General features: G+C 39.4%; 1 protein-coding gene across 1 annotated transcript; it reads right to left on the reverse strand.

Annotated features, from left to right (window-relative positions):
• Window positions 1-27448, reverse strand: WDR44 (WD repeat domain 44). Its single transcript, XM_040090662.2, has 20 exons — window positions 27334-27448; window positions 19429-19462; window positions 16912-16986; window positions 15804-16434; window positions 15083-15213; window positions 14896-14988; window positions 11674-11810; window positions 10572-10655; window positions 10144-10250; window positions 9012-9163; window positions 7082-7220; window positions 6922-6986; window positions 5511-5624; window positions 4580-4702; window positions 3472-3663; window positions 3208-3309; window positions 2837-2952; window positions 2273-2400; window positions 1526-1657; window positions 1-1076 (listed from the first exon to the last, which is right to left on the reverse strand). Exons 1-20 carry the CDS (start codon window positions 27405-27407, stop codon window positions 982-984), a joined length of 2724 nt encoding a protein of 907 aa, XP_039946596.1. The 5' UTR covers window positions 27408-27448; the 3' UTR covers window positions 1-981.

A 27448-nucleotide genomic window follows, 5' to 3' on the forward strand; every position in this document is an offset into this window, starting at 1 on the left:
TCCAAGCATGTGACCAAGTTTAATGATACATTTGTTCTCTGAAACATTTGACCATCAATAACATTTCATGGGTTATGACACCCATAATGTTACTTCATAGGTGTTTTATATGAATATTTACAAAGACTTTCAAAATTCAGGGGCACTAAACAAAAAAGAAGAACTTAAAACTTTAAGCTACAATGCTTAAAAAATGTAAACATTTTATTTTACATAGTTGTAAAATATAAGAACTTACTAATGCAGCTTAATTTTATCTGGAAGGTGAATATATCCTGGTGCCCGTGAACACGGAATGAGAGAGTTCTTTACACAAGTATTGTGCTCCAGTGTGCAAAAAATTATATATAAGAAAGGAATCTAAAGTCCACAACAATTAAAAGACAACAAAAAAATTTTCACGTCCTGAAGTTGAGAAATTTATAAAAAACATTTACACATAGTTGCTGACCCATCAAAAACTTGCATAACTTAAAACTCTGAATATTAGCTACTACAAATTCAAGATCTTTCTCAAATGGAATTTTGTGCAAAGATCAGTCTACATTATTCAGCATTTTTCCAGCCTTCCTTTCCCACCCCATTTCCTGACATCTAGTGGCCAGAAACACCACTTGTGCCACTCTTTTGATACAGGTTCCAGCTCGTGCATATATCCAAAAGGCACACACACGTGCAAACACGGTTTTGTGCAGAAACCTGTGCAGGTTCACAATGACATTGCAAAACAACTCTTTGTAGAAAGTTTAGAGTCTAATATTTGGCAGGATTATTCTTACACATTCCTCTCTATCCTACAAGCCCAGGTGTTAATAGGCACACTGCTTTCCAAGGACCCAATATTTGAGTAGCCTTAAAATAAGGATTTAAAAATAAATCAGCCTGTAACATTATTATATTAGATACGCCACTTTTGCCTGCATTATTTATGGAATTTTAACCCCACAGTACCATAGCTTTATGCTGTCAGTTGCAAACCAACTAAGATACATATTTCTTTTTGTTAATGAAGACTTTAATTGCTCCAGTAAAATCAGCTGATAAAAGCACTTCTGTATGATCTGTCTTCAGAGCTCCTTAAGAGGAAAAAGAATAAACTGTTAGTTCATTAAAAAAATAAAAATAAAAATCACACATTAAAATATATCACATCACTATGATATGATGCCCTTCTTCCTTTATTATACTCCTGATTTCTAGACAATACTTCAAGAAATATCTGCATTTCTAGGAAAGAGACCTTTTCATTAATTGTTGGTGCAGCTCTACGTCCTAAGACCTCCAATGTAAAAGGAATAATCCTAAAGTACTTAGGATGGCAACTGTACCCCTCATCTCACTTCCCTAGCTTTTAGGAATGCAACAGCTGCCAAAGTGCTCAAGGTGGAATGCTAAGATGGAAATATATACCCATGCCACTGCAAGGACTTTTCTTCTCCAGAAACCTCCAGCCAGATCAGAAGTATTCTTAATATTTTTCCTGCTCATATCATGGCACCAAGCAGAGCTCATCTTAAGCACCTACCAGAGGGTATGGTGTCTGATATCTCACAATCTTCTCCTTTACTTTCAGCTTCTTGCTTTTCAGAAGTTTCCAGTGACACCATCAAACCAGGATTTGGAGCAAAGATTGCAGAGGTGACAACTGCATTGTGCGCTTCAGAAAGACAATCCGATATTGATTACTTTGTTTCAAGAACTTGTTAATTTTGCAAGATAAGTTCTAGTAAATATGCAAGAATCTCAGCGCTAGTGGCATCAGATAAACTCAGAACTCAAGGAACAACCGTCATTGAATTTTAGGGATTCCAGAAGATGCTCTAAGTGCCCAAAACTAACTGGCAAGAGGTCCAAAATACATTTGATACAAACATGGCCCACATTTCCCAAAAACCGTGGGGCAGATAAAAGAGCTGCTTTTTTCCCCACCCATTTTTGATTTTAGCCTGCTATGAAAGAGAAAAAGCTGGCATTTGTTCTCAAAGTCACTTTTTCATAAAGGATTATGTGTTGATAATTATTTTGATTTCTACAATCAGCCAGCAAAACATTACATTAATTCCGAATCTCTTACTGAAGCTGGACAAACTCTAAGCTACTCTGTCTCTTGCCATCCCAAAGCGAGTCTCCTGTGAACAAGGATTCCTGACAGGCCACCAATTACCATGCATCCTGCTATGAATTTGTTAACGCTGAATGCACAGCAAATAAAATATTTCAATTTTCAAATCATATGAATTTTGATAAAACAAAGATCAAAAGCTGTTATTACCTTTAATGCCTTCCCAGAAGTCATTTCGGTCTCTTCTTACAGACGTAAACTTGCTCAGGTCATGGTATGTACTCCAAATGTAGACATATTTATCTTCTGAACCACTTACAATGTAGGTAAAGTCATGGCTAAAAATTCAAAGAAGGAAAAACATTAATTTTCTTAGCTGTTCAAGCATGCAGTAGCTCTGTATCTCTAAACTCTGACACTAACTGGGCTACACCCCAGTAAGGAGAGATCATTTAATCCGGGAAATTTATCTGGAGCAAGGGGACTGAGCCGGATGATCTCCCAAGCTCCTTCCCAACCTCAGTTCCTGCACTCACAGCAACAGTAATGGACACACATCATACTATCCACAGGAAGCAGCTACATTCACCCATCCACAGGAGCTTCCAGCTCATCACTCTTGACCAGAGCCTTTTTTCACCTTTGCATTCTGTGCCAAGTGACATTTCAGAGGCTCATTTTCATGCCAGTGTAGATCATTTAAACAAAACTCTCTATACTTCAGCCATAGCATTTCCTAAATCCAACAACATGACTGTTACAATACTGTCTTACCTAAAGCTGGCTTTGATTTGGCTGCTGCTGTTGACATAACCTTTGTACTTCATAGATAGAGACAGATCTCTTAGGTCATACAATCTGATTCTAGAATCATTTGATGTCACTAGTATCTAGAAAAGAAATAAATAAATTTAGCCATCTGTAACCATTTTTTCATGCGCACATTAATCAGAGCATAATATCATTAAAAGAACATTTATTTTACCACTACTTAGTATTGTATCAGCAATATTAAATCAGCAATTAAATCAGCAAAGAATAAGGTTCATTTTAGTAGCGTTAAAAGATTTGGCACAAACTTACTAAGCTTTAGATATAAATATCAGAATTCAGTACTGGGCCGAAGTTGCACTGCAAGACAGTACCTTATTTTCTCCTGGCAAAGGTTCAATTCCAGTAATTTTTCTTCCAACTCTATTTCGACCTCTGGTAGAACGCACGTGTATTTGTGTGTGATACTTCAAGTGCTGAAAAGATATCAAAACGTGTCCCAGTTTGAAAGAATAGTGTAAAAATGTTGCTTTGCTTCAAGCTCTACCAGGTTTCTTTGTATTTAAATAATCATGGCTTCTAAATCTGTTTGTTATTTAACATTAAAAAAAAAATCCAGAGTCTCTAAGTTTTTTTACCTCTGTATCATAAAAGATGCATCTTCCATCATAGGTGCCTATGACTGCGTATTTGCCGTTCTGACAGAAATTGGCAGCTGTAATCAGTTTTGTCTGCCCATCTACTTCATTCCATAATGCCACTTTTTTGTCAGGAATGTTCCAGAGTCGGAGTTTTCCATCCAATGAACCACTTAAAAAGTACCTGTCGTCCTGAGAATACACACAAGGATTAATTTCCGCTTGTGCTACGAGAATGTCTCTGCCCCACTTAAAACTTCCCACTTCCCAGCCCATTTCCAAAAGCTTCTCTACAGAATTTCCCAAAAAAGAGCCCTCAGAGGAGCTGATCATAACGTTTAAGAAATTTGTGGAAAATGGAATTCAAATTCTTACAGGTTTTTAACAAGATTACACACATGCAGTTATACCTCAGGTTAGAAAATTGCTCAGTTAGCACAGGTACTTTCTACCCTCTCAACACTCACCTTGCCAGGAGCTGAAAGCCCCTTTCAGTTTCCCATACATCTACTAGTTCTGTATGTTTAGGGAACACTGACAAACACTGCTCTTCCACATGAGTTTTATTAATATTAAGAAGCTTGATTACAGTATTTTTAAAAACATTATAAAAAATAAGTTGAAAGTAATCTCTGGAAGTCTCTGATTCACCTCTGCTGCTTGTGGCAAGGACAGTTCCAAAAGTCTGATCAGGCTGTAGTGCGTTAGTTATATTCTGTCAAGTTTTAAAAATTCTCAAGGATTCTGTGGACTCTGGACAATCTGTTCAAACTCATTAGGATTTTTTTCCCCCCCCCAAATATTTAATCACAATATCTCTCACTGGAAATCCTAATTTTTCACTAAGTTACTCTACACTATACCAGCTGTGATGGTACAACCAATAGACAATTATTCACTTTCCACTTCACATGTACACATGGTTAAACCCCATGGACAGCCCCAGTGAAGGTGAACACTAAGTTCTAGAATATTATCCAGGAGGCCTATTTTTGAAGTTCACAAACTCTATTATTCAATAATTTTATTTTTTTAATTTAAAAAAGGGAGTGGAATGCTGTAATTTTAAATTCTACCACTCTAGAAGTAAGAGGGCAGTTACACTTACCCTTGGATGGAAAGCTATAGCAGTGACAAAGTCTATATGCTGGAAACAGCAAAGACATTCTCTTCTTGATATGTGCCATAATCTGACAGTTTTATCCATAGAAGAAGAAAGCAAGAAGTAATTCTGTGAAACAAGAGAATTCCACAGTTATTAACAGACACAAAAGTAACTGGAAATACAGAAGCAATTTGATAGGTAGAGCCTTACCAACTTCTATGCTGCCATGAAATTCAACATTTTAGCTTTTCAGATAAAAAGTTTTACCCAAATTACCATTACGGATCGGTGCACTCCTTAAGAGCTGTACAGTGTCCTTTGGTCACAGAAATTTTTGAAGAATCTCAGTGAAAATGAATACTTGGAATGTAGTTAAAGTATTCAGAGAAGAAATGGCATGACACACTTCAGAGATGCCTGAGATGTTTCAACCAGACTATGTTCCTAAAAGTACAACTGCATTCCCATGTGGAGAATTATCTGAATAAGTCTGATGTGAAACAAGGTAATTCTTTAATTTTAAAACAGATGCATGTATTCGGTGACTTCAGAACGTGTACGTTTGCACAAAAAGTGAAGTATACTGAAGACAGGAAAAGCAGTAGCACCATAAAACAGAAACTGCACAGCTCCAATGGAAAATCCTCCCACTCTAAATAACGGATAATCCTCCACTCTAAATAATTTACTGTCATTATTGAATACACAACTGTAATTGTTACTGGCTTGTTTGGTTTATGACCACTCTTAATTACACAAGCACAAGAAGGTTGCTCATTTCATTCCAACTATTTTAACAGGAATAAATGTTGCCTATACAAAACTCTTGACCTCAAGGATCATTTCATATTATTTAATGTATGGTTCCAGAGGCAACTGACAACAGAAAACAAGAAAAACACAGAACAGTGTAGCCTGTTTTAAGGTGCCTTACCTTAGACCAGGAAAGATCAAGAAGATCTGCTGTGTGGCCTTTGTATTTGCAAAATGGTCGTTGACGAAATGGGGCATTTTTATCATCAGGGTCTTCATCAACTCCACTGCAAATCTGTCAGGGAAATGTATAGAAATATCACCAAATATTAGCTGGAAAAACTAACAACGAGGCACTTGCTGCTTAAAAAAAGGATAAGGACAATAACAATTTGAACAACTCTTACTACTTTAAAATAAACAGTATTGCACTAATAAACAACCGTCAACAATAATAAATAATATAAATAATAATAAATAATAAATAGAAATAAATAATAAACAAATGTCAAGTACAAGAGGCTGTGAAACATCATCCTGAAACTGCAAAATTAAGAAGTTCTAAATTTTCCATTTTTTATCTCTTAGTCAGTGGGATCAGTTTGACAGGAATTTAGGCAAACACCTGAAGATAAGCTTTTGAAACAAAGTATATCGACTTTAAAAATTGCATTCCACTTCAGAATATAAATTGTGAGATCAGGTTTCCAAGTTTCTAGTACATATCATGAATGACAACCTCCTATAAGAATCCAGTTCAGAATTAACAGGTATAATAATAATTTAAAAAAGCCCTGAAAGTTCCTATGCAAGACCACTCCAGGAATAAAAAAACAACCCAACCCCAAAAAACCCCAACCACTTAAAACAACACCTCTAGTGAGTGTGGCTCAGCAAGCCCACTCATTTGCATGAGTTAAAGAATGAGCTGGCCTTGCTGGTTCCCCCTCTGCCAAAACAACACACACTAAATAACACTACTGCCATGATCTTCACTTAAATCCTGATTTTGTAATGTTTCTTACACTACTGGAAGCCAAAAATCCGAAAAAAACACCTTAAATACATTCATTTTAATGGCAAGGTTTTGCTACAGTATCTGGAAACTCTACAAGTAAGAGTGTCTGAATTCTTCAGTCACGTTCTGTTTTCTCCTACGTGGATGTGAAACATTTAAATCTGTCAGGTATCATTATGCTTCTGAGAATCCCAATCCTCACTTTGGCCTTCCTCGGAAAAAACATCAAGTCAGATGTTAACCACAAGTAATGGTCAGAGATAAAGCACTAAGACAGGAAATTCAATGATGTAGGGTTTTTCTCCTTAGCAATTCACCCAGCAATCTCCTCTGGCAGGAGGCCACAGCACAGCTATGCAGATTTTGTAATGCTTTGAATTCAATGATGGGCTTCCTTGCTTGTACCCCTTGTACATGGGATTAACATATTCGATTGAAGACATCTACTGATACAACAGTTTGACAAAAAGACATAAGCCAGGAACTCCTTAATGTGTGTTTGATAAAGCAACAAAGAAGATCCGGGATTACAAACCAGAGTATCTCTTCCCCTCCCAATACCTTGTGTACCTACCCCTGCATCGGTGTCAGACTTGGAAGAATTCAGGCTCTCTTGAGAGGGAGAAGGGGAGACGCGGCCTGGAACACAGACAGAAACACCATGGTCAACATAAAGTTCCCAAATACCCAGAATTTCTGTTGTTTCAGAGCTCTAGCCATGCACAGAGAGATACCTTCTGTGTTGTACTTCATGCGCATGTTATTGAAATAGTCAAAGGCATTCTTTAAAACCCATATCCTTACTACATTGTCCTGCCCTGCAGATGCCAGTAATCGACCACAGTGAGAAAATTTCATTGTCCAAACAGCACCCTGTCAAAATAAAGAGATGACTGTTTAAGTCACAAAAAGTACTTTTCTGCGTACCAAAAAGACTTGCTACAAATGTCAACTGACAAGATTTTAGACGTACACAAGATGCCACAAGTAAAATAAACTGGAGATCAAAACACTGATAAGTAATTGTTAAGACTGGTGGATTGTGCAACGCATGCAAAAACAGTTTGAAAGAAAAAGCCCACAGGGCAGATGACTGCAAGAGAGGAGTTAGTTACAGAAGGTCAGACTACCACAGAATTCGTAAGACCGGTACAGCTGTCTGAGGGACTCAGAATCTGCTGTTTGTTTTGTAGAACCAACAAGTACTTGTAGCTGCACTTGAAGTTCACACTCTTTTTTAAAAGGTGATTAGTTACACCAACTGGCAACCAAAATGGATACTATATATACTTGTTATATTCATAATTGGAATTAGGGTTTTGCAAAGCCTCTGACAATAACAATTTTTTCTCCATTGCAAAGCCCTAAGATTTGCTAGTCAATAAAACATAACCACACAAGTGGTATCCTATTTCCTCCTGTTACTGAATAAAGAGCTACCAGGCATTTGATTCTACCAAGCTCCATCAATTTGGAGGAATTTCCTAGGCTTAAGAAGTCAAATAACTGGCATGATGGAAACTAACACAGATTACCTGCAAGAATGGAAAGTTCAGTTGTGGATGACAAGCTTGGAATATCTGGGTAATGACTGCTGTAGGTCATTACCCTCAGCCCAGCACTTAGACATGATGGATTGCTTCAAATGTCAGACAGCTGCTGTCAGCAGAAGTCTGGGTAATCAGGAATACTACAAGGTATTCCATACTCCATACGGAAGCATGCACACTTCAGTGATAAATAGGTAGCTTTTCTGCCTCATTCTCCACAGCCATCTCTGCAAATATCCTATCCTGATTTCTCCCCACCTTATCATTCAGATCCACATACTCTATTAACCTCTCCCAACTTAATGCTTCCAAAACCTATTAAGTGTTTCTGTTCAATACTTGTGTGTGATCGCGGCATGCAAAGCAACCACACGGAGACAAGAGATTTGCAGGGCAGAGTTGCTTCTCACAGAGAGAGCCCAAGGCCGAGAGCTCCTCTGCCTGTTTATTTCTTACTTTTTATACATTTATGGGTCTGGTTGTGGATTGGCTTCTGGAGTTATCACCTCCCAGCCGAATGGCCAGACCAGCTGTCAGTTACAGTTGTTTTCAGGTTAGAAATATGCAAAGGACAGGGAATGAAAAACAAAAGGTTTGTTTATGTTATCATGTGTGAGAAAAAGCAAAAACTGCTCCTAGTACTGTGCAGAAGCTAAAGAGACTGACACCATCTTATGAACAATCAGAAGGCTTTAAAAAACTCAGAAAAACCAGGGTAACACTTGTGTTCATCTGTCTAATAGACTAATTTATTTACTGCTGAGCACATCAAGCGTGCTCTTTTGTGCTCAGTTCTGGTAGTGGAAAAGAGCCTATTTCAGCCTAAAGTTGTAACTGCAGGAACCAAAAAAACCAAATACCCACATAACACTTCAAAGGAGAGCTCTAGAGAATCCTTCATGCCTGGGAATCTACATGCTTTTTACGCCCTGAAGATCTGGTCAAACCAGACAAATTTTCATCTTTTTGCCAGACTATTAATTTCCAGAATGAAGTTTTTCACAGAGAATAAACCTGACAGTCATTTTTGGAGGTTGGAAAGTAGACGAAAATGAAAAGTTGAATCTCAGGCTGAACAGATTCAGTTAAACCACAGATGGAAATTGAGACCTACCATATGCTCTCCACTGAGATCCTGAACAACTTTAATTTGTTCAAAATCATAAGGTCCCTTGAAGCCATGTGCTGCTTTGAACTTAACTGGTCTTGTATAGGGCATCCCTTCATCATCACTGGAAGAGGGATCATCTTGATCTGTGTGAAAGACTAAAAGGAACACAAATTCAGCACTACATATTGCAGCACCCATTTAATCTGTTAGTAAGCTTTTCGGTAGCAGATTAGTCTTGAATTAGACAAATTTTAAAGGCAATTTTAAGATCTTAAAGCAAAATAAGAACAGTATTGCATCCAAGTGTAAAAATACATTCACATGAATTTTAGCCTAGAGTGAGTCTAAACACAGAACACTGAAAATAAGAACCGCAATCAATTTTTGTTGTGCCCTTTTCTTGGCACCTGTCTTGCGTTCAGCTGATCTTCCACTAAGTGACTTCTGTCAGTTTAATGTGTGCTGAAAATGAATCTATTGGTTTCTTCTCTCTAAGTACTCTGCAACAGCCTGCTGATTAGCCCATGATGTATAAGACTTGCAAAACAGCTGTGGCCAACAGCCAGTGGCAACACAAGACAGCAAAGTGCAGCAGTTCCATAGCACTTATCTCAGGCTGTGGTTACACCAGCTTGCTGCAGCACTAGAAGTCTGTCTGAAAGATACACCGATGAAACAAGACGGGAAGAATTCAGCTGTAGTTGGGAAATCTGACAGGAGCTCAAGCTATATGAGAATTCTAATGGTGGCACTGGTCGCCAGAAAACAATCTGGTTTACTAAAGTAATGAAGATAATCCTGACTTCTACCTTTGTTGGAATAACTTAGCAAAAATGTTTACATTTTGATATCCAAACCTCTTTCTAACAGCACAACAAAAAAATCAGAATATTAAGCTGGTTTAGTTGAAAAGGTCTCTCTACTATTACTTTACAAGAATTTATCCCTGTAACCTGGTCATCTCAAAATGCCTAATAAGCCACAAGGTTCAACTCTAAAAACATCATACCACCAACTGTACAACAGTGGTAGAATGCAGCAGTGTATGTTCCTCTGCCAGCTTTGATTCTTAAAAGCACAAGGATAAACTGACTATTCTACTAAAAAAAAAAAAAAAGGATCAAGTGTCATTTACCTTCATCTCGAACACTCTTAACCTTATTTACAGCACGTTCACCATATTCTTCAGCAAGGTGCTTTGCTTTCTTTACAGATTTGCCAAGGAACTTTTTCAGTTGAGTCCTTAAAAGCAAGGGTACTTTTTCAACATACAATAATGGAAAATTCTCATTTTTTTACTACTATAAATTAATAATTATGATTTGAAATGCAATCCCATCTTTTTTCATTACTGCTTCTTAAAATAAGCAGTGAATTTGACAGCAGTCATGCAATCTTCAGTTCAACTACAGAGCTACAGGCTTACGTAAAATCAGGTACCACTTGTAAAGTGATTACTTAAAAGGTAACTTGTTCAGTAGTCAAAAGGGAAGTTTCAGCTTAGAAAAACAAAATCTGTTTTTTCCTTCTAGGGGAAGGAAAAAACATAAAACAGCATCTTACGTTTTCTGTTTTAACCTCCCTCCGTCGGTGTCAGTTTGCTGCGTCTGCATTTTGTCTTCATCGTCAGACTGTGCTGCATCATTACTAGGAAATACAGAAGTGACTGTTTAACGAGATTATCATAATGAATCTAAATTGAGTGAAACATTAGTAGAATAGGCTCTGCATTTTAGGATCCATTGTTATTCCTCTATGTAACACATTGGAAAAACATGGACATTATTTTAATCACATACTAAACAGGTTTTTCAATTCTTAGGTATCTTATCTTATGATACTAAAGCTGCAGACACTCTGCAGGTGCCAAAGATACATTATTCCGTACCACAGATTTCCATCTTAAGCTTATAGGGACACTTCAAAAGCTAAGAGCAGACAAAATACATTAAATTACTAGGAACTGGTAACATGCCACTTTGTTCTCGTATCTTGCTTTCCACAGATTAAATAATCAATAAATGTAAATTCTGAAATAGAAGTTTTTTCACAAAAGCGTTCTAGAGAAGTGAGCTTTTCATTAAAACACCAATGCAAAAAACCTAGAAATTGTCTGATGTATAATTTACTACAGGCCTTTGAAAGGAACATCTTGACTGACACACTTTTCTAATCATTAAACACGTGTCTTTTTCTATCAAGGATTGCAAAAAGACTCTGTTTTACATATTAGACGGATCTAAAGCTCTATTAAGAACAGGTAAACCTCAAAGCAGTCAGCTGTGCTAATGACAACAGATCTTCAGAACACTGTCCTATGAAACACTGAAAAGGCTAAAGGAGGTGCTGGCATGAACAACATCCAGTACTTGAATGTAAACCGTGTTTAATACACCATAGAAATGACATTTAGTACATCAAAGGTTAACTGGAGATCTGTGGATTTTCAGATGTACTTGCTTGTCCAGTTCCAGCAATATCAGCAACTTCTAGTAAACTTGAGGAAAGTCAATAAGAAGCCTGGCTTACGGAGAACTGGGAATTAGCTCAGATTAGTCAGATAGATGGATCTGGGCTCTTTTTACCTGCATATGAGCGCTTCCTTTTATGCAAAAACTGTGAGAGGAACAGCATCTTATGAGTTGAAAGCTCTCATGATTCATACCTGACGTATTCTTTAGTTCTCCTCATGATGTGCAAAGTCAGGGGATTAATGCCTGTTGGCAACTTTTCTTCTGCTAAACTCAGAGGTATTTCTTCACCTGTATCAAGGTTTTTTATCATTACACTTGCTAGAATTTCCTATGGAAACAAATAAGATGTGAAATGAAAGGAACTTGATTAGACTTGAAAACCTAGAGCAAAACAGAAATCATAAAAATTTAAAAATTACTTACTTTAATGGGAAGTTCTGTAGCTCACTAATTATTTATTTTACAAAGACTAAGTTTGTATTAGGGTGTTAGTGCAAACGTTATCAACCATTAGACAAAAATGAACAGTTTCATATCACAAGCTTCAATTTCATATATCAAAAATGCAGCTATAGAGACATCAACCACTGCCTGACACCTTTCATGCTAGTATCAAACATAATATGTAATTCAAAGACATTGCAGTCTTCCCCTTTCCCACTCCAGGTGCTGTATCTGAGGTTTAGCCAAAGGCAAACTTCACATACAGAGGGGAAAGGAATTTAGAACTGATTAGCACCACAAAGGGAAAGGTTTATTTGGAGTATCTCCTGAACACTTACATAGGTTCAGCAACAGTTAAAAAAGCTATACAGTGATTCACTGTCATGGGTTAGTACAGTTTGGTTTTTTAGTTATAGAAGAATGTAGAATAATTCTACAGGTCAGGACCTGCGAATTGCTTTAAAAGGACAGGGAATTATCAGAGGATGAGATGGAATATTGGCATCTGTTCTAACCACTGAAAATTGTTAGCTATGACTTTGGAAAGTACCATATAAAACCCTTTGATTTCCTGTAAGTGGGTCCTTTTCCTTCTTCCTTTGGCCCAAGAGAGACAGGTAGCACTGAGCTGGGCCTCCTGCTCCCCCCTTTTTTGGGGGCAGCTGGCCTGAGGCGGGGCCAGATACCATCGGCTCCCGGTGGAGGGAAGGAAAGGAGAGGTTGCTGTTTTACAACTGCTTTCTCTAAACTTCCCTGGAGCAGGGAGAGATCTCTGCTGGGCCCCTGATAAGAGCTATGGGCACCATCTGGGCCGAGGCCACCCCGATTTACACCGAGGGGCAGGCTGAGAAGGCATTTATGATCCTGCTTGGGTTTTTTTGTGATTCTGGACTGCCCGGGTGCTCCGATCTCTGATGTTTCTGCTTGAGTTCTTCCTCACTCACCAGCGCGGCCTTGGACATCTAACACAAGCTACAGAGAGAGAGACAAAGACTGAGCAGATTTAACCCTTTCCTGGCAACATGAAACTTCCAGAGCTTAGCCCTTCTCTGAGAGAGTAAGAAAGGACAGAGTGAACATAAAGAACAACAGCATGAAGTCAGCAGAGCAAGGGTGAAAAGACTATTGAGACAGCAGGTTGAAGAGTTGGTTGTTCCCTTCTTACTTGAGCCATGGAAATGAACTTTTGTTGGAGTCCAGGGCATTCCTTTGGTTGCCCTGGAGGGTCAGGGACCTGGGCAGGGGGATCTGGGACCCCAGCCCAGAGCTCAGAGAGACACTGGCTTTGATCTCAGTCCATGGGAAAAACTTCCTACACTGAGAAAAGGTTTACAGACCACAAGAGTGTGAAAAATAGTAGTTTAGCTTATCACAGGGTGAAAAAAATAGTAATCTTAGATTCCTAGGATTGAAGTGAATGGGGACAAGATGGAGAATCTGGGGTGTTGTCTCCTTCTTCTTCTCCTTCCCCTTCCCTCACTCCATTTCTGCAGTGATGTTGGCACAAAGTAGTTAGTGAGGACTGGGTCAAAGTAAAGATGACCTTTTTAGTAATAGTGACAGACATTGGTAAGAAATAGTAAATCAGAAATACGTAGTAATTAGTATAAAAGATAAGGACAACCCAGCTTAGGGGGAGACGTGAGGAGTCCATGCAGCTGCGAACATCTTGTTGGACTCTGAGAAAATTGTAAGATAAGAAAAAATAAACGAAGTATGCAACCTTGAAAAATCTAAACCTGAGAACTCCATCTCTTCCTTCGGCTTGGCTCAGAGTTGTGCAGGGGAGCAAAGGACCCTGAAACCACCTGAAAAACGGGGAAAGCCCCCAACAAACTTTATATTTAGATCATTCCCTTAAATCATGGGAAAGATATGCATTTGAGGCAATGATTGTTTTGATTTGTGTGTGGATTTGAGCAAAGGTGTTTGTGATAGACTAAGTCATATTAATCCTATAAGATGCTTGAACAGAGATAGAGATGAGAAGATCTCTGTGCCAGTGAAGAAGTGAGAAGATATCTCTGTACCTTGAGGTGAAGAATCCTTTGCTTTAGAATTATTCATCTTTAAAAGCTGACACCCCAGTATGCAAAAGTCTGAGACCCATGACCCATAAGCGGCTTGGGAAACTGCTCCTGGGAGGGTCACAAAGGCAGGTTTCTCTGGGCGGTTGTTTTTGTGACTGTTTAAAACTCACAAGAGAACTGTTCTAAGTTGTCAGTGGGATCCATGACTCTGAGAGAGACTCTTCCGCTAAAGAATTGATGAAAGACTATTGTCAGATAGTGAAACTATCTGACTGAAAATTACAAGATTTGTCTCTTTATGTTGTTTTGTAGAAAAGTGAACAGTTTGTAAGGGGAGGGAAGAGTGGTTTTGAAGTTTCATTCTGTTTTACTTTTTTCCCAGCTTTCTTTTTCCTATTCTTTTAGTGTGTGTTAATAAACTACTTGTTAATTTTAAGGCTGAGCCTGCTTTGTTCTTCTCCTAGTCTCTCTCCCACAGAAAAAGTACTAAGACCAGAATTTAGTGAACGTGAAACCACTACATAGACACAAAGGAAACCTTACAAAAGCTAAATATCATCATGATTAGTGGAATTATTAACTGAAGAAACTATTTTTAATATGAGGAAGATAGTTTTCCTATTGCTGACTCCTTCCCCTTTCAGACATGTGACAAAACGCCAGGTTTGCTGGTGTTCCTTCCCATGAAAATTCTTTGAGGTGTTTGCATAGCTACCACAAACCTGATGGCATTTCAGGTCTGTTACAACTCACACTTCCAAAGGCTAACGCCACACATGACTCAGGGGACACAAAGTCCTTAGGTGGACAAAGTCAGCTGTGCCATCACTCCTATTTGCACTCCTGAAATGATTCAGAGAACCTGTGACTACAATTCATTTAACAGACAGGGAAAGCAAGCACAAAGGTGTACCATGTACAGACCACAGCCATTGATACCTCATCTGTGAGCTCTCTGCCAGAGTTAGACCTGGGTCTTTGTGGTCCAAGTACTTCATTTGTTGTTTGGCCGTCAGCTGCTTTTCCATTCTCCTGAAATTGTGCAGACATAGATTACATTATCGCTATGGTAACACTGAAGCAATGGAAAATGTTAGTTATCAAATGTACAACCATTTCCCAATACCTGTGCAGTGACGATTTTATCTCCACTAGTTGCACTGGCCAAATCCAAGGAAGGCTGAGAATCTTTGGGCACACCCTCTGTCATTGAACTTGAAGTTAAAAGACCACCATGTGTGAAGCTGTCTCGGGAAACTAAAGAGAGATTTATTAGAAAGAAGAGCTAACATGTGCCATAGGCACCAAATTCTAACATCAGTTACAGGCCTGAACACTCTTTCTGACCAGTGTGGGATTTTTAAATTATCATCTGCCAACAAATATAACTTACAATTATGTATTTCATATACAGTTGGAGGTTCAGGCATGATTTCACACCTAGGCCTCTTAAGCTTTATTAACTTCTTTTTAATAATCATTTCCCTAGTAGCCCAGCACTACATATTTTTGTAAGACCTCAGTCCACACCTTGACTTGCATTTCTATGCAAATACAGACCACATACACATTTTATTTAAAGTAACTGTTTTTTAGTTTATGTATTGATGAGTCAACTCCTTGTATAGCTACAGCTATTTTAGTAGGAAGTCTTTACAAGAAAGTCTATGAATGAGGAACACTTCTAAAGCAGAAGGGTGTCGCTTCATTGTAATAAGCTAAGACTGTTGAAGGATTTTTTTACCCATCACCTAAACTAAAATCACAGGACTGAATGAACCTTCACCCAAAACACAAAAACCAGTAACCCTGTGGATACATAAACCCATATAAAATAGAATACTTGCCTTCTAAACCAGGTTTTTGCACTTCAAAATCCAGTTCACTCTTCTTCTTCCGGGGAGGTGGAGCTGGCCGTGCAGGGGGTGGTGGTCTTGGGGGAGGAACATTTGTGGGAGGCGGGGGCCGGGCTGGGACAGGCTTCTTTGTGCTCGCAACTATGTCAGGCTCTACAGTCAGCTGCCTTGGTGGCTTTGCCGGGGGCATTTCTTCTGTTGTAGAAAGGTCTTTGGCAGCTAAATCTGAAGCCACTTTTTCCAAAGGATTTGCCTCTTTCTTGTCTGTTATGTCCTCTTTTTTTGATGTTTCTCCCTGTACTTCAGTTTCATCCATTTTATGGTCAGTTGCATTTGTTACTTTTGTTAGTTGATGAGATTCCTGTTGGTCAGAACTAAACAAAAGCTTCCCAGACTCCAATTCAGTGTCCTTACACACACCGTGATCCTCTGGTTCTCTAGTGTCTTCTGGTGATGGTATTTTAGCAGCTAGTACTTCTGGGATATCACTAATGATACCTGCTCCAGAAATCCAAGCATTTGCATCTGAAGTTGGAGCAGTCAATTCATTTCCTCTAGAAGCTAAAGATTCATCCTCTAGTTGCTGGGCCTTCTGGCTTTCTTCTATAATACTGTCAATGATCTAGAGAAATAAAACAAAACCATTCTACCAGTCACCAGCAGGCACTTCCTGGGTACACAAACCAGTCAGACTGCACAATACCCACAAGAACTCTTACACTGAAGAGCTGTTTTATATACAAAATACATTTTGTTTAAAAAGGAGACCAGAACCTTGGTGCAGAAATGGGCATATTCAAAAGATAAAACAAAGTAACTAATATACTTGGAGAGAAAGTTAGGAAACAAAAGCTGTTCATTCTTCAGAGTTCTCAGGTACTGCTAAATATGATCCTGCAAATTACACAAATAATTCAAAACCAGTGAATCCTAAATATGTTTTTAGAACATTTAGTTTGATTTTTACCCTTTAGAGAAACATTCTTAGTAACATTAATAACTAATTCTAACCTATGGTAGTTTCAGGATGAATACTGGTCATTAAATTATTTAATATTTTTAGTGTGATGCTGGAAGCTCAAAACAGTATTTAACTAACCTCTTTTGAATCATCTTGTTTCATTTCTCGTACACATGTTTCAGTTCCAGCTTTGTGTAGTTTATTGTCCATATCCTACAGAAGAAAAAGCCATAAGACAATGGTACTAATTTCTTCATTAAGATGATCTAACAAAAATATAGCTCCAACAAATTAAATAGCATAAACGACGAGAAGTCTGCCACATTGTCACACATTACTGCTGTCAGATGTTTAAACCTTAATGCTCAGTACACATGAGTATATTTCAGAGTCATGCACAGAAAGGCTGCACACTATGCAACAAAATAGGCAGTTATATATGAGAGGCTGCAACCTCAACTAAAACCAACTGAAGGCAGCATGATGTTTAGAGAAACAAACACAAGCAATAATCTGCAGCAAGGAAATTCCATATTAAAATGTTTTTTCTTTATCAGCTTTTAGGAAAGGACGCAAGAACTGTATAATAGCCACATATAGTAGAAACTATTTAGAAATTTCCAAATTAAGGGAGCTCTATCAAGTGGTTAAAAATATGCTTCTGAGGTTCTAACATGGAATCTTACATTCTACAATTATTCCTAGTGCACATTGTATATTTTAGGTATCAATCATCTTCATGCAGATCCTTCCGAAATCCAAATGAGCTGAACTGAAAGTATTGTATTTGTGAGTAAATATTTTAACCAATTCCTGAAAAAATTTAGTTTCAGAACCACAAGTAGTTTATACCATAGGATACTGCTTTAACCTCAGGTGATACAGACCAGTAAGAGCTTCATCATAAACCTGCTATTCTACATGAATTATTAGATCCTAAAGATTTGGGTTAGGAAAAAAAAAACCCACAACCTTTAAGGAACCATTTAGCCCAGTGAAAGGCCACAACATCACATTGTCCATAAGCACATATATCAGCAGTATCTAATGTGCAACCTGATGGAATCCTTGACATTGGAAGGGAACTGCAGAGATCCAGTAGCCCTCAAGACAGAGCCTGGTAGAACAGGGTATTTTCAATTATTTTTCCCTGTTTTATTATTTAGAGTGACTGTCTAGTACAGATATTTAAGAAATTTCTCTTTAGACTTTGTCTAGACTCTCAAACAACCAAACAAAATGTCTAGAACATCATAACATATTACATTTGAAACTCCTCCCTGCCCCAAACTCCTGCTGACATCCATCTTGGAAAGTTCTGACCTAAAGAAATGGCATATTGTGTAAAGACAGCTGCAATTACAGAAAAATTCTTCCTCCCTCTTCACCCTTCCCCCGCCTGCTACAAAGTGTTTCTACTCTAAATGCAACCTCTACTTTGCTTCATTATTAAAATCTATCTTCAAACATATGATGACTTACATACTTAAGTGTAATCAGTGCCTACAGAAGCCCATTATATTAATTTCCAATTCTGTTGACATTAAACTCACACACCTATTAAACTTTGGACTTAGGAAATATTTTGTACCCATTCAATGACAAATGATGCCATTAGTCACACATTCACTGAACTGATATGATACCAAGCAGAAAAGCTACCTTTTCCACCTTCAGAAATTTAGCTTTGATCACGTGATTTAGGAAGATACTTCAAAAAATTTAAGAATCTAATAGCAACACAGACAACTTCATAGCTAATAATTCATAAAGATATTACAGTTAGTTTTGAAGTTCATTGATTGCACAGTTTAGTGAAAATGATAAAACAACACTGCTTGAAAGGCTTACACATGCATTATTTAATTATTAAAGGGCCATTAAATAGAACACAAATGTGGGGTAAGGCCCTGTTCCCTAAGAGGTATAGCAAGATTCGGTATCACTGTTAAAATACTATTGATTCAGAGCAGAGTGCTGCTGACAGCCCAGAAACACTCCTTCACTAAGATTTCCCAACACTTTGCAGACAAAACTACAAGCCTTCATTAGGCAGAAGTGTTGTACAGCACCACCTTTGGCCTTTCTGAGACCAGGAAATGAGCGTTATTTGCACAAGGTTCCAACTCCTCACCTATTCACTGTGTGCTGGATTCAGCTGCCCTGTCACTATGCACGGAATACCAATTACCTGCGTAGGAAGTGGGAACGCTTTCTCATTAAGCTAAATATAGTGTTTTATCTTCACATAACCTAGAGGGGAGGCTTCTGAAGTACAAGCATTAAGATTTTTCTTATTTTGGAGACAGAAGAGAGCACAATCAACTATTTCATATAAATCAGGACCAAAACTCAGGTGGCTACAGAGACTTGCTTACTACTCACAAATCAGTTGACAGAGGGCAGTTTAGTAATCACATACAGCTTAATTAAATTGCACAAACACGTTTCAGAATAAAATGAGCTTCAAGACACTGTCAACATACCTTAAATAAAAGGAAAGCTGGAATTTCAAGGCAAACACAATTGCTACCTACAACAGGAAAGTTTATAATTTCCTCTGTGTGCAGATGCCAGGGCACATCTACATTAGGTGGAAATACTTAACCCTGTGTTCATCAACAGGCACATGATTGATTTTAAGAAGGAACTCACCTTTACTACATGGGTTCCAACTTTTGTTGGTGACCTGTCAGAAAGAGAAGGTAGACTTAGGCAGAGTTCAAAGACAGTAAGCTTTGTTTTAAACAGTCTACAACGCAGGAACTGTATACTTGATAATTTAGATGAGGAACAAAGTGAATGCTTTTCACATCACTTCTGTACAAGTTCCCAACTCTATACCACACACAGATCCACATCTTCTACAAACCCTGAGAGTTTGTCACCAGAATCTTCTACAAATCACCTTTCTATCACCCGTTTCTAAGAAAAAGATGTTACTCCAAGTACAATACTGAAAACATTTTGCATTAGAGAGAATTTAAAATCAGCATGTGTATGCCAAGCATTGGGCGCACGTTAAAGAAACAAAAACTCTCAGAAAGCAGAAGTGCAAACATTCCAGTACCGTGCAAATCCCGAATCCTGATCCATAGACCTGGCATATCACAGCTACCCTGCCCTTCAGACTCAGTGGAAACCTAAAATCTTGTTTCTAATCAGAACATTTGGTATAAATAGAGACAAAATACTTTGTAACAGGAAGGAACCAGTGTGCACTACTTTCCAAAACACACACTTTGAAACAGTGACTTTGCATCACCAACCACTGACACACCACCTCTTGTTACACTAATTACATGAAAGAACAAGCTGTCCTAGGGGAATAGTATCAAATAATTACTTCTTGTCAAGTCAATTCAATTAGTGGATGGTCAGCTCTTATTAGATCCTGAACTTATATCTTCTACAAGACTTCCAGAATTCTGGAAGATAATTAAATATTGAGTCACACTGCTTACTCTGACTACAGAATCTTACTGATACGTAAAGGAACGGACTAGATGATTTTTCCAGGCTTCTTCCACCCTGAATTGTTCTATGATTTTATCAGTCACAAGTCGAGACAAAGCTACAGATTAGTTCCTTAAAAGCTTGCTACCCAATGAATAACCTGGATTGCACACATATCCCAGATGACTACCAATATTAGTGACACTGAACCCCAAGTATCACCTGGCACCAAGCAATATAGACAAATATCGAGATCTCAGGCTCATTTGCCCTTCTTCCTCCAAAATCATTTTAAGGAACAATACTTCCTGAAAAAACCCACAACTATTTCCATCTGGTTTTTAAGAATTTCAGCTCTTCTCTTTAGCATCTGGAAGCACTTTATCACAAAAAGCAAAGATCCCATTTATACAGCAGAGCTAAGTAAACAAGAAAGTACAGTGGATTGGTACATAAAACTCTATCGTTGCAGCTAATTTAACATGTTATGCTGACATGCCTCTATCCAAATACTAACTTCAGGTGCACAATACCTGTGATGCTGTTTTGAGGTATAATCCTCCTAGAAAGCTCTAACCCCAATATGCTAAAAGAGAAACATCAATATTTTGACCAGAAAAATAAGAACATTTTTTGTCTTGCAAAATACATTGCTGCTAAAGGCCACAGCCTGTGTGGGATTTCTGGTTACTGAAACATTTTCAGTTCCACTATCAACCCTTGGATTTCCTTATGAGTGGCAGAAGTGTGTCACAGTTCATTAAATCCATGAGATGACTTTAACATTGAAATATATTTATAATTACAACATTAATGCCTGGGCTTCAGCCAGGCATTCAGCCAGCTATTTTACAAGCTACTGCTTAGACTTAACAACCTAAATAAGATATTTCAATTTTCTACTGTGACACTTCCCACTAATTAGCCCCGCACTTCTGGTACAGGCGACTCATTCCTACACTGGTTACACAAAATAGGAGGCTCAAAAGACACTGCTATTGTTTCAGTCTTCTTTAGCTAATTAGTTTTGCAGAAAATCGGCACTCAAACAAAACCAGATGTTACTTTCCACTCTCAGGCTACTCAGCTACCTTGGGAAAAAGGTGCTTGAGCGATAAGGGTTACAGAACTAGCAGGCGTAGAACGTAACATCATGCTGATAGCTTGACGTAACCCCCACCCACAATTTAAGGAAAAGCTTTACCATGGAATCTACATACTTTTAAAATACTGCAAAGCTTCCACAACATGTTTGGCAAAAACTCCGCTTTCGGATCAGTTTGCAATACAGCCAGGTAAGTTCAGTGGCTTGCCTGAGAGGACTTGAGCTGCGTCTGTCAGCACCATCTCCCCTTGAGTTGTGAGCAATTACTGCTTATTAAAACAGAGTCAGCCAGCTCGGTAACTGAGAGCTTTTGTAGGTCAACATGACCCTGGAATGGTCTTGTCTTCCCAACCACCTGAACATACAGCCTTCTCCATGCCCCAGTTTTACTTTAGGCCCATTAGTTCTCTGGATGGTCTATGAAATCCTTGCATTTTTTAAAAATGCACTTTTTAAAAAAGTGTCTGAAAATATTTACATAAGATCAACTCAAAGATCAAATATTGATTTGGCTTTGAAAGGTCAGGCAGCACATGAAAACTGACATGCCACAGAAAACATAAGGCAAAAACTGATCTTGTATGAACATTTACTAAAAAGTGGGATTAATAAACTGATAGCAACACATCTTCTAGACTGTGTTTCACGTAACTTCTAAACTGTCTGATATGATACCAATTTTACACCAGTTTAACAAAGGAAGGTGTCATGGGTTAGTACAGTTTGGTTTTTTAGTTATAGAAGAATGTAGAATAATTCTACAGGTCAGGACCTGCGAATTGCTTTAGAAAAGACAGGGACCTATCAGAGAGTTGGTTGGAATATTGGCATCTGTTCTAACCACCGAAATTGTTAGCTATGACTTTGGAAAGTACCATATAAAACCCTTTGATTTCCTGTAAGTGGGTCCTTTTCCTTCTTTCCTTTGGCCAGAGAGAGACAGGTAGCACTGAGCTGGGCCTCCTGCTCCCCCCTTTTTTGGGGGGGCAGCTGGCCTGAGGCCGGGCCAGATACCATCGGCTCCCGGTGGAGGGGGAGGGAAGGAAAGGAGAGGTTGCTGTTTTACAACTGCTTTCTCTAAACTTCCCTGGAGCAGGGAGAGATCTCTGCTGGGCCCCTGATAAAAGCTATGGGCACCATTTGGGCCAAGGCCACCCCGATTTACACCAAGGGGTGGCTGAGAAGGCATTTATGATCCTGCCTGGGGTTTTTGTGATTCCAGACTGCCTGAGTGCTCCAATCTCTGATGTTTCTGCTTGAGTTCTTCCTCACTCACCAGCGCGGCCTTGGACATCTAACACCAGGAGCCACAGAAAGAGACAAAGACTCCAAGCAGATTTAACTCTTTCTTAGCAACATGAAACTTCCAGAGCTTAGCCCTTCTCTGAGAGAGTAAGAAAGGACAGAGTGAACATAAAGAACAACAGCATGAAGTCAGCAGAGCAAGAGTGAAAAGACTATTGAGACAGCGGGTTGAAGAGTTGGTTGTTCCATTCTTACTTGAGCCATGGAAATGAACTTTATATTTAGATCATTCCTTTAAATCATGGGAAAGATATGCATTTGAGGCAATGATTGTTTTGATTTGTGTGTGGATTTGAGCAAAGGTGTTTGTGATGGACTAAGTCACATTAATCCTGTAAGATGCTTGAACAGAAATAGAGATGAGAAGATCTCTGTGCCAGTGAAGAAGTGAGAAGATATCTCTGTACCTCGAGGTGAAGAATCCTTTGCTTTAGAGTTATTCATCTTTAAAAGGTGACACCCCAGTATGCAAAAGTCTGAGACCCATGACCCATAAGCAACTTGGGAAACTGCTCCTGGGAGGGTCACAAAGGCAGGTTTCCCTGGGCGGTTGTTTTTGTGACAGTTTAAAACCCACAAGAGAACTGTTCTAAGTTGTCAGTGGCATCCATGACTCTAAGAGATACTCTTCCGCTAGAGAATTAATGAAAGACTATTGTCATATAGTGAAACTGACTGAAAATTACCAGTTTTGTCTCTTTATGTTGTTTTGTAGAAAAGTGAACAGTTTGTAAAGGGAGGGAAGAGTGTTTTTGAAGTTTCATTCTGTTTTAGGTTTTTTCCAGCTTTCTTTTTCCTATTATTTTAGTGTGTGTTAATAAAACTATTTGTTCATTTTAAGGCTGAGCCTGCTTTGTTCTTCTCCTAGTCTCTCTCCCACAGAAAGAGTAAGTACTAAGACCAAAATTTAGTGAAAGTGAAACCACTACATTAATTAGTGTTTCTGCTTGGTTTCAAAATTAAAACTATTACAGAAAGTTATCTACAAAGATTAAACACAATTCACATTTCACCTACACAAACAGACATCTGATTAGTCTGAAAGTCAAATAAACTCACAGAGAAACTTTTTAAAAAATTGTTTATCCCACTATCAAGTTCATCCTGACAGTGACCAGACCACAGGAAGCTCCCATTCTTACTATCAGGTAGCTCCAGCCTAGCACCTCTTTGAAGCAGGCTTCACGTTTTCAACGTTATTGTTAAGTTTTGTGACAGAAAACAAAACATTCAGCCCTTTAAACAAAAAACAATGTGAATTACACCCTTGGGCAAATCCCAAACCAACAGTGCCTGCCTTCCTGGGAGGATGTACATTGTTATACAACAGGTGTGCTAGCAAACAGATGGGAAGAGGTTTGCAGTGCACACACAGCAGCTGTGCCCTGCACAGAACATACAGGTTCAACAGCCGGCCCAGGAACTGTGCTCCCTGCTGTCCTGCACATGATGTTCTCTCTAACCTGTGCTGCCCTGCAAGCTTTAATTACTCCTGCTGCAGCTCTCCCTGGCAGTCATACCTTCGAAACTACAGAGATTCACGGCTGCAATGCATGGTCTGGGGTGCCCTGGGGAAACTCCTGTGTGGAAGCTTCAGCAACCTCTGAGCACAGAAATGCATCTGCATTTTCTGAACACAACAACATTTCACACTCCATCTATTTCCTGCCACGATAAGCTTTGCAAGTTGCCTAAAATACTCACACACACAAAAGTTGTGCTAAGCAACTCCCACATGTCAGTGAGGCAGTTCAGCCTTACCTGTCTTCTTACACAGAGAAACACTAGATTGTTCAGGAATGGCATAAAGGCAACTTCTAAAAGATAGGACTACTAAAGTTACAAGTCAAGAATTTAAACAAAAGTACCAGAGGACATTTCTCATATCCTACACCATCTCTTTTGTTTGGTTTCTTGTAACAATTTTTAGGATACAAGCATACTAGGAACAAACTTGTCCCCCCACTGTTAGGCATATGAAGTCTAAACTATTAGTTTTGGCAGTTCTTGGTTTCAGAGTGGGTGGATCACTTTTCCTATAAATAAAATATAGAGGGTCTGTCACGTGTCTGCATCTAACCAAGTACGTCTTACTTCATACTTCGCGTCTCTCAAAACTGATATCCTCCTGCATGGGACTGTTTAGGCTTCCATATTTCAGCATCTTTTACTAAATTATTCCATGGTTATAGTGCTTTTAAAGCAAGTGATAAAGGTTAAAAAGGGGTATCTTCTGTCACACTACCTCTCCCTTTTCACTCTGGACTTACGTTATCCAACAGATGGACACCCCCCACATGTCCTGTCAAAAGCAGAAGGGAAGCACACAGAAGGGAAGCACACAGGCCTTGCCAGAGGGGGTACAGTAGTCTCAAAACATCTCCAAGGACACCTCACTTTAGAGAAACCATCACCCCAGAAGCGCTACCCCAGGAACACTACCTCAGACCATTCTAACCTGAAAGAAACACTTTGCATCAGGTTCTGTAATTTCTGCTAATTAGTTCTTAAAAAGCACCAGTTAGAGATGTACTCGAGGATGAGGATATGGTGCTTTCCTTGAGAGGGACTCAAGCATCAGTAATTTAATGACCTAACAGTGGGAATTGGGAGCCTAACTCCAACTTGAAAACTCCATTCTTATAGAACAGACAATTAATAAAACAAACAGCACAGAAGTCAGCAAGCTGATGTGAACACTTGGCACCACTTAAAGAGTTTCTCTATTAGCAGCTATTAAAACTTCCCCACACAGAACAAAGGCCAGGGAGGGAGGAGGCTACAAATCTCACATTTTTAATTAGGGCAAATATATCTACACTGCTTTGCTGCAAACTGTTGCTGCCAAAAAGGATTCCCAACTGATTTTACTGATCATCAGAACACTGAATGCAGGAGGAAATATCTAAAACTGCAGAGGGCAACATGCACTTATTTTCAGTTGCCTTGCTTGCAAAAAGAAGGTTTTGACATTTTTGTGGTCCCAACTCAACATCATTACACATGCAAAATAATATACCAGCCTGCTTCCTAGAAGTGTCCAATGCACGTGCAAAATTAGCTCTTATGAAATCTCAAAGCTTATTTGGAGAAAATACTGCCCAAATACTGTGAGACTCAACAACAGACTAAATTACAGACCAGTAGCTGTATTGCAAACTAAGCTCATGGACGTCACCTCCTTACTTGACTCAGGCTCACAGAATTCTATTGACTCAGCTCAACGATGCATGAGTACAGGTTATGGGAGAACAAATCCAATAGAATAGTGAAATTAAAAGCATCTTTCACTTTAATTTCTAGTGAGTGACTTTGTATTACCAAGTTCTGCTAAGATAAAAGTGGTGGAAACCTGCAAAGCCAGGACACGTGGCATTATCTGTATCAGACAAAAGGTGGATGTGCAATTGCACAGGTTTAATAGCTCACTTCTCCCAAACAGTCTGCTTCCCCTTTCCTGTCTGTGGCCTCTAGTCACACTAATCTCTCATCTTCACCCCCTCCTGTCCCAGCTCTGAAAGGTTCCAGCTGCTTTAACTTATTGAACAGTTTTTGCTGTTTCTAGTTTTTTGTTGTTTATTTTGAGTTAATGCGACTCAGAGAAGAGTTTGATCACTATTCCTAGGAGAAGGTAAGCAGTTGGAAAAAAAACTCATTTCAGTATAAGCACTGTGAATTTGGCTTATCACATCTTGCACAACTGTATGCTAACATGTGCTTTTCACCAGGCTACAGCTAAGGAGCTAAGCTCAGAAAAACTTTAATACAGGTTCTGAAGGTGAAGAGAAAAGATCTAGTCTTTCCTGTCTTGTAGGCATCCTGTGACCACTGAGTTCAGCTTAAAACAAGCTCCTTAGTCCATTACTAAAGCTCCAAATGCATGGATTCCACAATCCATACCTATTACTCTATAAACAAGCCATATGAAACCTCATCCTACCAAGTAAAATAAAGCAGAGGTTTGGTCCAGGCTACACAGAACCCAGAACTGATACAAGCCATAACCCGTCCAGCACACAAACAGAATCAGAGATTTACAAGAGGGAGCACATTTGGCTGACACCAACAACACGGTGTCAGGGTTAGGTCTGAGACAGCAGCACTGGGATCTACTTCACAAAACGTTAGTTGTGTGATCTTCACTGGAACCATGTGGCAAAAGGCAAGAAGCATCAAGGCGACACAGAATCACAGATTTTTTAGGGTTGGAAGGAACCCCTGGGATCATCTAGTCCAATCTCCATGAAAAACAGTAAAAGTATTAAAGACACCTCTAGAAACAGCACACCAGAAGTTGCTCTTCACGCAGCAACAGCTGCCTGTTGCTGTCGAAGCTCGCTCGCTTCTCCTTCCTCAGTAAATCTGTTACTTTTATCGCATTTCAGGGATTACTTCTGTCGATTCCGATGCCATCTCGGCACGTCCCCTCCCAGAACTACACCCGCTCCCGCCTCAGGAAGGCAGGTATGATCTCATCCTCTCCGGGCCACTGCCATCCGCACCAACCCCGAGCGCTGGGCAAGCCCCGCTCGGTTCCCCGCACCCTCGGCGCTCCGGGCAGACCCCGACTTCTCGGCGGGGCCGCGGCCCCGCGCTGACCCCGCTTCCCCCACACCCCCGGGAGCTGCTCAGGGTCCGCGGGGCCGCGCTGAGAGAAGGAGGGAGGGAGGAAGGGCAGGGCCGGGCGAACTCACGGCGCGGGGGAGCCCGCGGGATGCACGTCCTCGGGCGCATCGTAGAACTCCTCGGTGTCGCTGTCGGACGCCATGGCCGGGCCGGGCCGCCACCTCCGGGCACCGCGGGCCGGGC

This window comes from Hirundo rustica, chromosome Z (genome assembly GCF_015227805.2).
Source record: "Hirundo rustica isolate bHirRus1 chromosome Z, bHirRus1.pri.v3, whole genome shotgun sequence".
Classification (NCBI taxonomy): domain Eukaryota; kingdom Metazoa; phylum Chordata; class Aves; order Passeriformes; family Hirundinidae; genus Hirundo; species Hirundo rustica.